Source organism: Pipistrellus hanaki (assembly GCF_964339955.1).
Source record: "Pipistrellus hanaki genome assembly, chromosome: 4".
In the NCBI taxonomy this organism is placed as follows: domain Eukaryota; kingdom Metazoa; phylum Chordata; class Mammalia; order Chiroptera; family Vespertilionidae; genus Pipistrellus; species Pipistrellus hanaki.
Window position 1 is genome coordinate 80,504,152 of NC_140506.1, and position 15,001 is coordinate 80,519,152.

At 49.9% G+C, this 15,001-nt stretch overlaps 1 protein-coding gene across 3 annotated transcripts in view; it reads left to right on the forward strand.

Annotated features, from left to right (window-relative positions):
- MYH11 (myosin heavy chain 11) overlaps positions 1 to 15,001 on the forward strand; it is a 120,085-nt gene that overhangs the window by 64,570 nt on the left and 40,514 nt on the right. For all 3 annotated transcript variants that reach the window (XM_084881095.1, XM_084881093.1, XM_084881094.1), the window contains 4 exons: positions 490 to 582; positions 3,877 to 3,940; positions 6,070 to 6,168; positions 8,831 to 8,974. In XM_084881095.1, the coding sequence (XP_084737221.1) occupies positions 490 to 582; positions 3,877 to 3,940; positions 6,070 to 6,168; positions 8,831 to 8,974 (400 nt within the window). The remainder of the gene's footprint in view (positions 1 to 489; positions 583 to 3,876; positions 3,941 to 6,069; positions 6,169 to 8,830; positions 8,975 to 15,001) is intronic.

Here is a 15,001-nt window from a genome sequence, read left to right on the forward strand (position 1 = left end):
CGGGCGGGTAGAAGCGTTCCGGTGGGTTTTGCACATTCCAGAAACTGTCCCACCAAAGGGGACATTGCAGCTTACAAAAAAATCGCACTAAAACCATCCACAGGGGTTTCACGTGAAGATGGTTGCTTTTGTTAAAACAGAAACAGCAGCAGCACGGCCGTGTGCGTGGAGCAGGCGGCTCAGCTCCGTGGTGCGCCCACACTGGGATGTGTATGACATCCCCGGGTGGGGTGGTGCCGAGTTCTGACCGGCAAGAATGAGCAGGCCGCTAGGGAACAGGTCCCGGCCGCCCGCTCAGCCAGTCGGCTCTGGCTCTTCCGAAACCCTCCAGTAAATGGGGATGTTGGTGTTGGGCGCTCAGACAGGGTGGCAGGCGGGAGGGAGCGAGCCTGTGGGGTCAGCGCTGAGTTCTGGGACAGCAGCTGTGCCGGGTAGAGCTGTCCGTGCCCGGCTCTCTCTCTGCAGTAACTAGCTCTGAATGAATTCTAGGGGGAGCTGGAAAAGCAGCTTCTGCAAGCAAACCCGATCCTGGAGGCTTTTGGCAACGCCAAAACGGTGAAGAACGACAACTCCTCGCGATTCGTAAGTAGCAAAGCCGCGCGGGTTTCAGAAAAAGGCTCAGGTTCCTTTGTGGAGCCATCGCTTGCCTGAGAAAGCAGAGTAGGTGTTTACAGCTGAGCCGGGAAGGAAGGTACAGAGGCACAGGCCACATCTTGCTCTGTGTTTTCAGTTCTGTCGTGACCTTCCAACCCTGCCGGGGCCCCTGCTGCTCCTTCTTTCCTTCCTTCCTTCCTTCCTTCCTTCCTTCCTTCCTTCCTTCCTTCCTTCCTTCCTTCCTTCAGTACTCACTCAACAAATAGGGAGAATCTTTTGTGTTTGACGCACCCTGCTAGGCATTGGACATTCATAATTGATTCAATAAACATTTATGAGCACCTGGTGTGTGCTGGACACTTGCATCCAATATTCATTCATTTATTTGGCAAAACGTGAATTGATTACCGACTAGGTACCAGGCACATACATGCTTCATAAACGTTTAATAAGCACCTACTGCATGCAGTCATTCTGGTAGGTATTTTTATGAATACCATTGTTAAATGTGGTGGGTTTTTTTTTTTTTATTTGCTCAGTTCATTTTTGTTAAGCACCTACTGTATATCAGGCACTGAACCAGGATCACGGTGAACAGTGGTCATAGCCTTCGTGAAGCTTGGGGTCTAGTGGGGGAGCCAACAGTCAGCAAGGCAGGAGGTGCCACCTTCCCACAGCCTTCCCCTCCCCCCCCCCAGGCTTTAAGGCCTCTCCTTTCCACCTGAGCCCAATGGGACAGGAGAACCCTGAAGTGGGTGGTTGCTGACACCTAGACAAATTCTGTTGCCCAAACTAAGGAGTGGCTTAGAATCAGAAAGATACGCTGGAGTGGGAATTCTGAGGAAAAGTTGAGGATTTTGGAAATCTGGGGGAGTGCTGATTGGGGTGTCCCATGACTGGGGGCCTCTGCTGATTTGCAGGTGCCCCTCTGAGCTGCCACTCGCCTGGGAGGGGACCCTGGGAAAATCTCCTGGAGGGAATCTGTGCTCTGTCCCCTGGCGCTGCTCTGCCCAGCACCCCTGTGCCCTCTATACTCACCCGGCAGTCCCCAGCCCCGCCAGCCTCGAGACCCACTTTTTATAATAAATAACTATGCAGTGCCCCCTTTCCTTCCCCCAGATTAGAGTGGCAGGTAATGTACGACCACATCAGATGAAAACAAATCGGCATGGTGCCTTTACCACCGGGAGAAATAAAACACTTCCTAACTGTGCGTTTCAGCCTGTCCCTGCTCAGGCCAGCTGACCTGAGCAGACACGGTGGGCAGACTCACCTGCGTTTACATCCAAGATCCGGGGCCCCAGAAGCTGCAAACGCAGACCTACAGCGGGCGGTTGTCTGGGGGCTGGTGCCTGGGACGGGATTTTCCCAAACGCTCTCGGGAAAACTCTGAACCAAAGCACGGTTTGCTCCAGAATGTCACCTGGAGGTGACATTCTTCTATTGGAACAACATTTAAAATGCTTGTGTGTTTGTCTGAAGCAAGGTCAGGTTCCAGGCCAGCTCATGACAAGCAGGCTTTTCGCTTCCGTGACTGTCCGATGGAACATTTGAAAGTCACAGGGGATGCGTGGGCAGTGCTGAGTGGCTGGGGTCCTCCCGGTGGTTGCAGGATGCTCAGCAGCCTTGTCCCCTGTCTGCTAAAAGGAGTGACCCTTCCCCCGTCCTGTGACACCCCCAATCAGCCACGTCCCCAGATTTCCACAGCCCTCGTGGCAGATGTGCTGCCTCCACTGAGAAGCACCGCATTTGCGTGTTGCACACCAGGGTCAAGTTAGTTTCTAGGAATCGTGAGGAAGGGCAAGTTCAAAGTTAACGTGGACCATGTCCTCGCTCACCCGTGCCCATGCTTTCCAGGAAGGAAGGGAGTGGGGTGGGGGTGGGGGACCAGGATCAGCAGGATCTCTGGTTTCTTCTTCTCCTTCTTCTTCTTCTTCTTCTTCTTCTTCTTCTTCTTCTTCTTCTTCTTCTTCTTCTTCTTCTTCTTTAATTTATTGATTTTTTACAGAGAGGAAGAGAGAGGGATAGAGAGTTAGAAACATCGCGATGAGAGAGAATCATCGATCAGCTGCCTCTTGCACACGCCCCACTGGGATGTGCCCCCAACCAATGTACATGCCCTTGACCGGAATCAAACCTGGGACCTTTCAGTCCGCAGGCCAATGCTCTATCCACTGAGCCAAACCGGTTTCGGCAGGTTCTCTGGTTTCAGCTGCAATGACTTTGGTCCTCTCAGTCCTTCTCCTGTCCTACTTCCTGATGGGGAGAGGGAGGGTTTTGCCGAGACCCGGAGCAAGCCCAGGGGGCTGTGTCCACTCCGGGGAACGCCTCCCTCCACATGCATGGTGGTGGGCGGAAAGGATGCGGTCCTTGGTCAGCTATTGGAAAGGAGGGAAAGGCCTGGGGCTGAGGGATGGTTTGGGGGTTCGGCTGAGGCGGAGATAGGTGGGTTGGGCACGTTTTCCCTGTGAAGAGATTTGAGGAGCCCCAGGGCCGGGGGCCTGGCCCAGACCTGTCCACACAGCCTCCTGTGCAGGCCTGGTCGGACGGCGTGGCTGCCGGAGCCCCTGTCCGCGCTCACCTGCCCTGCAGAGGAGGCTATTTTTTTAATTTTATTTTATTTTATTGTATATTTTATTGATTTTTTACAGAGAGGAAGAGAGAGGGATAGAGAGTTTGAAACATCGAGGCGAGAGAATCATCGATCAGCTGCCTCTTGCACACCCCCTACTGGGGATGTGCCTGCAACCAAGATACATGCCCTTGAACGGAATCGAACCTGGGACCTTTCAGTCCGCAGGCCAAAGCTCCAGCCACTGAGCCAAACTGGTTTCAGCAGAGGAGGCTGTTTTGCCACTAGATGAGCTTGGGCCCGACTCACCGTGGAGGACCTGGCACTCTTCTGGGTGGGCAGCGGGGAGGGAGCCCTCCAACCAGTGAAGGTGGCAAAGCATGCCTCCTCCTCACGGCTCTACCTCTCTCGGCCTCCGTTTTCCCACCTTTCAAACGGGGGTAGCTATGACGGACTGAAGGGCATGTCTAGAGCCGAGGGACGTGGACTTGTGAACGTGCTTTGTGAGTTCTGTGGCTCCGTAGGCCCGGGGTCTTCACAGCTCAGAGATGGTGGTTCCTTCCAACCAGTTCCCTGTGAGACTCAGAGGCTGTGGGGTCCCTCCCTGCCCCCCAGTGCTCCCTGCCATGCCCCTGCCCACTGGCCTGCAGGAACGGGCGAGGGGCTGAGGCCGGGGGGCTGACCACTTCCTGTGTTTTCCTGTCCGGCAGGGCAAGTTCATCCGCATCAACTTCGACGTCACCGGTTACATCGTGGGAGCCAACATCGAGACGTGTATCCTTTGCCGGGCCTGGCCCTGCGGGCGCCCCGTCCCATTGGCCTCCTGCCAGAGCCCCAGGGGCCCCCCGAAAGGCACCAGAGCTGCCCCTCTGTCCCCAGGGTTCCATCCCTCAAAACCCTCAGACCCCAGGGGTCTTCTCCCTCAATAGCAGGCGCTGGGGTGTGGTCGTCCGGGGTTTGAACCCCAGAGAGCCTGCAGCTGACTCTGGGTTGGCATCTCCCTGGCTGAGTGACCTTGGGCCAGTTACTCCACTTCTCTGTGCTTCACCAGTGACATGGGGGTGGCAACAGTATACTGACCACGTAGAGGTATTGGAAGAATAAAGTGGATTCATTTACGAATTAATTTATGTAAAGCTCTCAGAAACATGCCCGGGATAGAGTGAGGGCTGGATGAGTCTTGGTTAGTGTGTGAGTTCCACTTCATCCTTATCAAGCCATGGGCCACGGCCAAGGCCAGGGCCTCTTGTTCTTAGAGAGCTGGTCTGTGACCTGCTCCAGCCCACGGACAGGAAACTGGCCGAAATCGAGCTTTTCCGGGGGAACGGCCATGCTGATTAGGACACACAGAGTATCTCGGGAGCCTCTAGATGGTGCCGTGGGGCCCAGTTAGAAGTGTCTGGACTTGGGACCACATCTGGGGTTCAGCAAATGATGGACGTAGAAGCCTTACGGGCGCCACGTGGCCTCAAGGTGTTATCTTTCCGTGGCTGCGTGTGGACCGGTTGTTGGCACTGGCAGGACCCGGGGAGGGTTGTGGTTGCATTTGGCTCCCTGGATCACAGGGGAGGCTTTGGAATGGCATGGGCCTGGGTCCCGGTCTCAGCTCTGCCATGTTAGCCACGGGGCTTGGGCAGGTCTCTTAACCGTGCCAAGCCTCCGTGTTGCCCCCTGTGAAGTGGGGATGATGGCAGCACCTGCTGGGGGAGCTGTACCGGGATTGCGGTTGGATGAAATGACGCGCCCGGCCCTTCACACGGGGCTTGGCCCAGAGTGAGCCTCTGACTCGTGGTGGCTGTGACGATACAGTTGGTTAACCTTCGCTTAGAGCCCACAAGAGGCTGCTTATGATCTCTCTATTCCATCTGGTACACATCCCCGCCACCCATCTGCCCTTCCCCACCAGCCTCAATGGTCTCCATGCCCAGCTGCCCACCCCTACCCGTGACCCCACCCCGCCATAGCGGAACAGCTCTCCTTAGATTAACTGGCAGGGTGTGCAGTCTCCCTTCCAAGGCCAGTTCTCTGGGTCAAGGTCACTCAGCCAGGCTGGGCTGGCACCCACTCTGCGAAGCCCCGCCCCTTGGCTCGGTGTTTGGACTGCCCCCTGGCTTGGCCACTTCCTAGCTGGGCCCTCTCCTGGGAAATATTCCTCTTGGAGCCACAGTTTCTTTTTTCAAATATATTTTATTGATTTTTTACAGAGAAGAAGGGAAAGGGATAGTTAGAAACATTGATGGGAGAGAAACATCGACCAGCTGCCTCCTGCACACCTTCCACTAGGGATGTGCCCCCAACCAATATACATGCCCTTGACCGGACTTGAACCTGGAACCCTTCAGTCCACAGACCGACACTCTATCCACTGAGCCATACCAGTTTCGGCTGGAGCCACAGTTTCTTTATGTGGAAAATGCAAATGTTACTCACACTCACTTCCTAAGGGGGTTTGTGACGCTTAAATGAGACACTGCGGGTAAAACAGAGCAGAGATTCCTAAGTCATAGAGAGGGTAGTTATTTTCACTCTGTAACATCTAAAGACGGCTCACTCTGAAGAGGGGGAGTCAGTGATGGTGGGTGGGGTCTTTTGCCTCCTGTCTTTCTGTGCTTTTCCTTTTCCCTCTGTTCCCCTCGCTCCTCTCCAGCCTGGGGACTGTGGCTGTGCCCCGTGGTCTCATTTTGGATCCCGAAGCCAGAACCAGAAGGTCAGCCCCTGTGAGGCAGGGTGGATGGCTTGACTTGGCCTGTCAGTAAGGCTCCTTGGAACTCTCTGGGGAGCCTCTCCCTTGTCCTGGGGGTTTTCCCTCCAGCACCCCATGCAAAGGGCCTGGGGAAGAAGGTTGGGTTCCTGCAAGGGGCGCACTCATGGGATCCCCAGAATCCTTAACTCCTCCAAACCAGATCTGCTAGAAAAGTCCCGGGCGATTCGCCAAGCCAAGGACGAGAGGACCTTCCACATCTTCTACTACATGATTGCCGGAGCCAAGGAGAAGATGAAAAGTAAGTGACCAGCAAGGGTGCGAGTAGGGAGGCTTCAGCCCTTCCCTTCATCATCTTCCGGGGCCAGGCGATCGGCTGTTACAGCAGCCTGAGGCCCGGCCAGGGAAAGACCCCGATCTCTGGGTGGCAGACGTGTCATTCGCCATCTCCTCTCAGTGAGGGAGTGTGGCTTTTGCTCAGGCGTTCTCATTTACTGAGCACCTACTGTGTGACACAGACAGCGCGTCCAATTAGGTACTAGGTGATTAATCAAGTCCAATTAGACTTGGAGGCGTCCAGTTCAGTGAGACACAATCTGTGCCTTCCGGGAAGGGAGAAAGACAATGGCCATATTTACCAGTTTATAAAGCTTTGCAAGTATATAAGATGCAATGTTTTAAGGAATTTGGAGGGGAGGTGGGACTAAGCACTTTCATTATATAGGTTTTGAAAGTAACTTTTGAAGTGGCCTATCTAGGGCTCAGGGCTTCACAAACTCTCTGAAAAGGACTAAATAGTAAGTCTTTCAGGCTTTTTGCAGGCCACATGGTTTCTGTCACAACTACTGAGTTCTGCTATTGTACACAATGGAAAGCCACCAAGGGCAATACGTATATCAGTGGGCACTGCTGTATTCCCATAAAACTTTACTTAAAAATACAGGAGGTGTGCTGACCTCAGTTGTAGGGAAAATACTGTTTTACATAAAAACTTTATACTTCCTGCCGTTACAAAATGATGCATCCTCGACATGCAGTTTTCTACTAATTCTTAAAAGAACATATAAATCACCTTGCAGAAAAAGGAACATACAAATGAATAGAGGGACACGATACGAGTCTACATGCTAGTAATAAGTTTACGACTAAAACTTTAGAAAAACAATACAAACTTTACTTCCCACCATTTTTGTGGCTCCCTTTAGTTATTTAGGTTAGGAATTCAGTGCACTGCAATATGCCACCACTAGAGGGGGCAGTATTCATTGTTTCTTCTTGATGCTGGGTGGTCTGGAGCCATTTTGGATTAAAGGGGGCATGCTGAATGGATGCTCTACACCCACCAATAGGTAAATTAGTGGTGATGGTGTGGACACTGGGGTGGCCCAGGGAGAAATGTTTACATCCCTCCTTCTATTGAGCACCAAAGTCAGCAGTTTGGTTGCTTGGTAACTTGGGTTTCAGTTTTGTGCTCTGCCGCTGGTCTTCCAGAAATGAGATAAGGGTGAGCCTAGCAACCAAGACTCCCAGGAACCATGTGTGCTCTTGATGGTGGATCTTGGAAGAAGTTAGGCATTTAGAGAAACTAAAATCTTTGAAATGTACCCATAGTCTGGATAATGAGGTCTTGGCAAAGACCCAAACTCCTTGTGACTTTAATTAGGCATTTCAGCTAATCCAAGGGCTTGAGTTAACTGGTGTCTTGAGTCAATTCAACCTTGAGTTTATCAAGCAGCTCCCAAGTCACTTGACCCATAACAGACCTTTGTTTTAAAATAAAAGCATCTCACTGACTTCCCTTCCAAAAGTAGTATACAGTCCGGCCTAATTAAAAGGCTGATCTGGAAGAGGACACCTGATGTCTTGAAGGGTGTTATAAAAGCAAGAAAAAGAAGCAGTTATAAATTGGGGGGAGGAAAGGGTGGTGGCTGAGGTACCAATTTAAACCTTTTGGTAGTAAATTGATTTTAAAAATGCATGTGCATATATGATTTTATTTCATGTAACCATGACCTTATAGAAAATGATGTTAAATAGATATAACCAAGGAGCTGGCAAATGTTTTTGCTAAAGGTCCAGGTAGTAAATATTTTAGGCTTTGCAGACCCCATATGGTTTTGTTGCAACTACTCAACTCTGCCTTTGTAGTAGGACAGCAGCCATAGACAGTAGACCAGGAGTAGAAGTGGCTGTGTTCCAATTAAACTTTATGTACAAAAACAACCAGCACACCAGATTTGCCAACCCCTGACGTAAACCTCATCTACTGATTTTAACCAGAAATAGTTGGTGGAGAGGAAGGAGGGTGTAGGAAGTCAATAGATGATATCTAATTTTGGCATATTCAGAAATAGCCTATTATATATGATATACAAACATCCCATTACATACAGTAATATGTAGAGATCAGGGTAACTGCCAGAAGAAACGGCTAAAAGAGAGAAAAGCTGTTATTGTGGAATAAGGTGAGAGACACAGAAGGGGTGGGACAGAGAATGGCATTTTTATTATATAAACCTTTTGGTAGTAAATTGATTTTAAAAATGCATGTGCATATATAATTTTATTTTATAAAATTTAATAAATGGACGAATAAAGAGTGATCTAACTTTCCAGACGCCTGTGTTCCTGAAGGCAGGGTGTCTTCGGGCAATTGAGATAAAGGTGTCCCTCTGTCTGGGTCAGTGCAACCCTGTGTCAAGGGTCATGGCTTAGGCGGTGGAGCTGGCTAACTTTAAGCTGCCAGGTACCCTGGGGCAGTGCATAACCTCCCGCACTGTAGGAGGCCAGTGGTGACTGGAGAAGCTAACTGTGAGATGATGCAAAAGGAAGGCTTTAAGCCATCCAGGTCGTAGGAGGGGGAAAGAAACTGTGATGGTCCAGACCCTTTACCAGATTCCAGTCTCCTGTTCAAAGTGGTTGTGTGCCCTCCTGACCACCCCTCCGTCTTCCCCTCCTTCCAGGCGACTTGTTGTTGGAGGGCTTCAACAACTACACGTTCCTCTCCAATGGTTACGTGCCCATCCCCGCCGCCCAGGACGACGAGATGTTCCAGGAGACCTTGGAGGCCATGGGCATCATGGGCTTCAACGAAGACGAGCAGCTGTGTAAGTCTTCACACCCTGAGGCGGGGCTGGCGGGAGACCTGGATTCTTGCTCTCGGTTCCACTGGAATCAGTTAGAGACTCTTTAACCCTCTTCCCCCCCCAAACGAAATGGGAGAATGAAAATGAATATTACTGTAGGTGGGTTGTTGGTGTTTTTAAAAAGTGGCTGCATAAATTAGGGCTCTTTCAGGCACAAGGGACCCACATTGTCTTCAGCAAAAAGGAAAAGGATTCACTCATAGAGCTGAAAAGTTCAGAGACAGTGGTTTCAGGTACAGTTAATTCCAGGGCTGCAAAGCTTGACTCTAGAACCTGGTCTGTCAACATTGGCGTCAGGTTGGCTATAGTGTCTGGCAGCAAAACGGCTGCTGCAGCTCCAGCCCTTACATCCTCTGGGTTACGTCCAACAGAAAAGTGCAGAGTGGGTTCTCTGCTTGAGTTCCCAAATGGAGTCTCATTGACTCCTATTGGTTGCCCTAGGTCCGTGGTCGGCAAACTGCAGCTCTCGAGCCACATGCCGCTCTTTGGCCCCTTGAATTTGGCTCTTCCACAAAATACCACAGCCTGGGCAAGTCTATTTTGAAGAAGTGGCGTTAGAAGAAGTTTAAATTAAAAAATTTTGGCTCTCAAAAGAAATTTCAGTTGTTGCACTGTTGATATTTGGCTCTGTTGACTAATGAGTTTGCAGACCACTGCCCTGGGTTGATGTTATACCTGAACTACTCGTTGTAGCCAGGGTTGTGGAAAACTCTGAGTAGCTTAGGTCTCTGTTCTGTTCATGGACCTGGGGGTAGAGAGGTAGTTGGCCTCCTCAAGAACATGTGGGCAGAGGATATGGGACAGGGAGTAATTGAGGAAGTGGGTTTATTCGGGTTCCTCCTGGAAAGCCAGTCTGGTGATAGATCAATATTGATTAACTAGAGGCCCAGTGCACAAAATTCGTGCACTTTGGGGATGGGAGGGTCCCTCAGCTTGGCCTGAGTCCTCTTGCAGTCCGGGACCCCTCTGGGGATGTCTGCCTACCGGCTTAGGCCTGATCCCCTTAAGGCGGCAGGCAGACATCCCTCTCACAGTCCGGGGCTCTCACAGCCCAGGACCCCTCACTCCTTACTGCTTGCCTGCAGTGGAGGCCAAAGAGGCTCCCACCACCACTGCTGCACTCGCCAGCTGTGACCGAGGCTTGTGGTTGAGTGGTGCTCCCCCTGGTGGTCAGTGTGTGTCATAGCGACCGGTTGTTCCACAGTTTGGCTGATTTGCATATTAGGCTTTTATTATATAAGATATCATCAACCACAGACCAAGAGACACACTTGCCTTGAGAATAGGGCAACTCAAAGAGATACCTTAGTCTCCACACTGTGCTTCAAGAAACACTTTTCCTTCTGGGTTAGATGTGCCCTAGTGTTCAAGGTTATTCTCTTTTGGGAACACCAGGGCAGGATTGTGGAAAATTTCCCTTCCTTCCCACGCCCCTTTGGAGCCCCAGAATAGCGCTAAGGTTGCTGAAACGCAGCAATAGGGAGGGGCAGTTCCTCTTGAGATAAATGGGGGCCCAGAAAAAGAAGGTTCCATGGGTCAGTTGACAAATGGACGGTGATTGTGGATTTTGGCCAGGGTTCCGTATCAGAATGCAAGGTTAACCCTTTCCGAATGGCCTGGGCTCTCCAAGAATAATTCAATTTTTTTTGCAGCATGAATCAGTTTGGCTTCTAATCTTTTGCTTTAGACAAATGCAACTAATGACTCAATACTTGCTATGAGCCAAGCATTTGCTAACTCCCGCCCCCTTTTTTTTAATGTGCCATGCCTGGTTTTATTTGAATAATTGAAAACTGGAACATACTAAAATATTGATTGATAGAGGATTTGTTACATTATTGTTTGACCTTATTAACTAGAATGATGGGGACAAGGCAATACACTAAATGCTTTAGATGCATTATTTAATCACAACAACTCTATGAAGTGGCTGCTTATTACCCCAAATTTGCAGAGGAAACCGGGCACAGAGAAGTGAAGGAACTTGCCCAAGGACACACAGCGAGTTACTGGTGGGGCTGGGACTCGCTCTCGGGTCTTGGGACTCCCAAGCCCTGTTTTGTGGCTTACTGTGCTCTGCGTTTGTCTGTGGGAAGGAAGGGGTTTTTGTCCTGTAAACTCTTAAAATTCTGTGTCAGAGTCATGGTTTGGTAACCAGGGCTGGTGGGAGCCACGTATATTCTAAAATGAAGGCTCACATCATTATCAATGGAGCAGAATCCCACCATGAGACAAAGTTCCCTTCTCTGCTCCCTTCAGTTTTTCGGATGACTTTCAAAGAGAGAGTAGTAGTTTGGCACCTACTATGCCATCAGCTCCTCTCTGGTACTTGCTAATCTCCCTTTTAATCCAAAAAAGTAGAGCCCAGGCCCATTACCTTGGCAGGCCCCAGCATCTTGCTAGAAATTGATGATATTTTTTAAAATATATTTTATTGATTTTTTACAGAGAGGAAGAGAGAGGGATAGAGAGTTAGAAACATCAATGAGAGAGAATCATCGATCAGCTGCCTCTTGCACACTCCCTACTGGGAATGTGCCCGCAACCAAGGTACATGCCCTTGACCGGAATCGAACCTTGGACCTTTCAGTCTGCAGGCCGACACTCTATCCACTGAGCCAAACCGGTTTCGGCATGATGATATTTTTAATTGATATAGTTGCTATGTACTTATGGCAAGGGAAGCTGATTTTTCACTTAAGATAGAGCTAGTTTACTATTAAAGTAAATCTAAAAGGAAAATAAGCGGATATAAAGAAAAATGTTAAGGAAATAATAGAGCAGATGGTATGTAGGTAGAGCAAGCATTAAGATGAGGGAGTGGAAATGATTGAGTTCCACAGGACATGGACTTAGACTATTTGTACATCAATCCCAGTTATAAATTCAGAGCGACTCCCAACCCTTCACAAAGAGGCTGAAGGGGAATGGGGGTAAGGGATAAGGCTTGAACCCCAGAGCTTCATAACGCTCCAGGTGACCATGCCCCTCTGTGTCCTGAGCTCAGTGAGGGAGGCATACTCACCCAGGTCACAGAGAGCTAGCAACAGTGGAGGGCTGGAATAATATGACATAATAGCAGTAATGTTTATTGGGCACTGACCATGTTTAGGCTCATTGAGTCCTCCTGACAGTCCTATGAGGTAGGAGTTTTTATGGGCCTTCACATGGCAAAACTTCAGGCCACACAGCTGCTAAGGACAGACCGGGCCACTAGTCCCAGCACCTGTGCACTCAGACACCCCCAGGCACAGACCAGATCAGTCATTGATGCTACTTCCAGGTTTCATCTGTACTGTTGGCAGAATATTTTTATGAAGAGGTGGATTTCTATATCTCACCTGCTCTAGGCTTTGTCTTAACAATTTCTGTAAAATCAGGCCGAAATCGGTTTGGCTCAGTGGATAGAGCATCAGCCTGTGGACTGAAGGGTCTCAGGTTCGATTCCGGTCAAGGGCATGTGCCTGGGTTGCGGGCACATCCCCAGTGAGGGGTGTGCAGGGGGCAGCTGGTCAATGATTCTCTCTCATTGATGTTTCTAACTCTCTATCCCTCTCTCTTCCTCTCTGTAAAAAAATCCATAAAATATATTTTAAAAAAACACACACAAACAAACAATTTCTGTAAAATCAGTAATTGTATGCCCTGGTTTTATTATGTCTAATAAATTAGGATAAATAACTAACTATTAAAAAATTTAAAAAATTTCTCATGCCACCTAAGATCACTTACCCTGTGTACCCATGGTAGTACACATGCCACAGGTTGGGAACCCGCTTTTTATTCCTCAGTAAGAAAGAGTGGTGTATTAGTCTGTAACAAGTCACCAAAGACTGGGTGGCTTAAAGCAATGGGAGTTTATCCTCTCTCAGTACCCGGGCTGGAAGTCCAAAATCAAGGTCTCAGCAGGGTTGGTTCCTTCTGGAGGCTGTTAGGGAGAATCCAGCCATGTCTGTCTCCTGGATCCTGGTGTTGCCCGCAGTCCCTGGCATTTCTCCTCCAATAAACACCTCACTCCCATCTCAGCCTCTCTTGGCTTATCACCTCCCACTGCGTTTCCGCTTGTGTTTTCAGGGCACCTGTCATTGGATTTAGTGCCACCAGGCTAATCCAAGGAGATCTCGTTTAAGATACTTACGTAATCAAATCTGCAAAGGTCTTTTTTCCAAATGAGGTCACATTCAAAGGTTCCGGGTGGACATACCTTTGCAGGGAGAGGGTGCTGTTAAACCCACCTCAGGTGGCTGCCGTTATTCAGCCCCCACGGGGGCAGGCCCCTTGCTTGGTCATCTCTCCTGACATGAACGTCGTGAAGCAGGTGCTATGTGGCCATCTCCATTCTGCAGATTGGGAAGCTGAAGCCGAGGAGGCAAAGCTGGGATTTGAACTAGGGACTTCATAGCTCCCGGGTGCCTGTTTTCAGCCACCGCCCCAGGCTGCCTGCCTCAGCACCCTCGCCACTTTCCTGTCCACCGGTGCTTTTAGTTGGTTCATCTCCTGTGGCCGGACAGAGGCCACCGTTCTGTCATGAGCACGTTATCTGTACCAGAAGGTGCAAAGTGCTGGCTCCTGGCCCACAGGAGGGATTGGCCTTCACAACATATACATTTTTTTTTAATTGCCTTGCACATTTAAACATGGATAGATTTCACAACAGAAACCCGGGTTTCTGTTATCTTTGCTAAGATCACAAGTCTGGCTGCGCTGGGCTTGCCTCTCCCGTAGCCATGCTTGGATTGGCCAGTCAGTTCCCCTTCAGGCGGGGTCATGGCTCCCAAGAGTCTCCACAATCCCATTTGTTCATTTAGACCAGTGGTTCTCCACTAAGGGGGGTTGGCTCCCTCGGGGGAGGGGGGGGGGGGTGTTGGATAGGAGACTGGGGAATGCCTGCCAGAATCTGGAGAAATTTCTGGTTGTCCTAACTCTGTAAGGGGAGCACTACTGACATCTAGTGGTTAGAGACCAGGGATGCAGCTAAACATTGTACAGCGAAGCCCCTGCAATAGGGCCTCCGTGGAGAAACCCTCAGTTATGCTGCTTCCCTGGGCTCTGCAGGCCTGTCATCCATCCCTAGTTTAGATCCACAGTTTACAAACCATGAGTATAGCACTGGACAGTTTACAAAGCCCCTTACTGTCTTAGCAGTGCCTGGTCCACAGCAGTGTTCTCATTTTGGGGGGAACGTTTTCTGCAGTGGTGATGGGAGAAAATGGATGGGGGGTCGGCCAGCAGCCAGGCCTTTTGCTGGGTCCCTAAGGTGTGAGGGAAGCTGTTGTGAAGGCTGTCACCCCAGCTTGGCCCGAGGATCCAGAGAAGGCTGGCACTCTAGGATTTATTCCTAGAACACCATGATTCCTTCTTGGAATTCCTAGGCAACTGCACTGAGTCCATCTAAAGCCAGTCATTAGCATGAATCCTCCATCCATCCATCATTTATCTTCCTCCCATCCACTGTTCCATTCATTCATTCATCCACACATACATACATCAGTCCATGGATTCCTCTGTCCATTATCCATCCATCAATCCACTCATTGATCAGTCATTCGTCTATCCATTGTCCACCCTCCATCCATCTCCCTTCCCTCTGCATGTGTATCTGGATCCTGGATTAGGCTTTGGGAATACAGAGATGATAGGACAGTCCCCACTCTCCAGTAACGCATGGCCTTATGGGGTTTCAAGCACGGGACCCATTTTAACAGTAACATGGCCTGACTATGGAGTCAAAGGGATTTCAAGGACCTGTGAAAACAGTGTTTTGTCTGGAGGCACCTGGACATTATGGGGGAATTTCCCCTTCTCCATCCTGACATGAGCGTCTTGCACACCCGGCCAATGTATGGTGGGAAGTACAGGGTTTGGTTTTATTTCTTAAATAGCTTTTATTGACATACAGTTTACATTTAGGAAGTTGTGTATGCCGTAAGTGTACATTCGATGAATTTTTATAGATCAAACACCCCTGTGCAACTAGCTCTCGTTGTA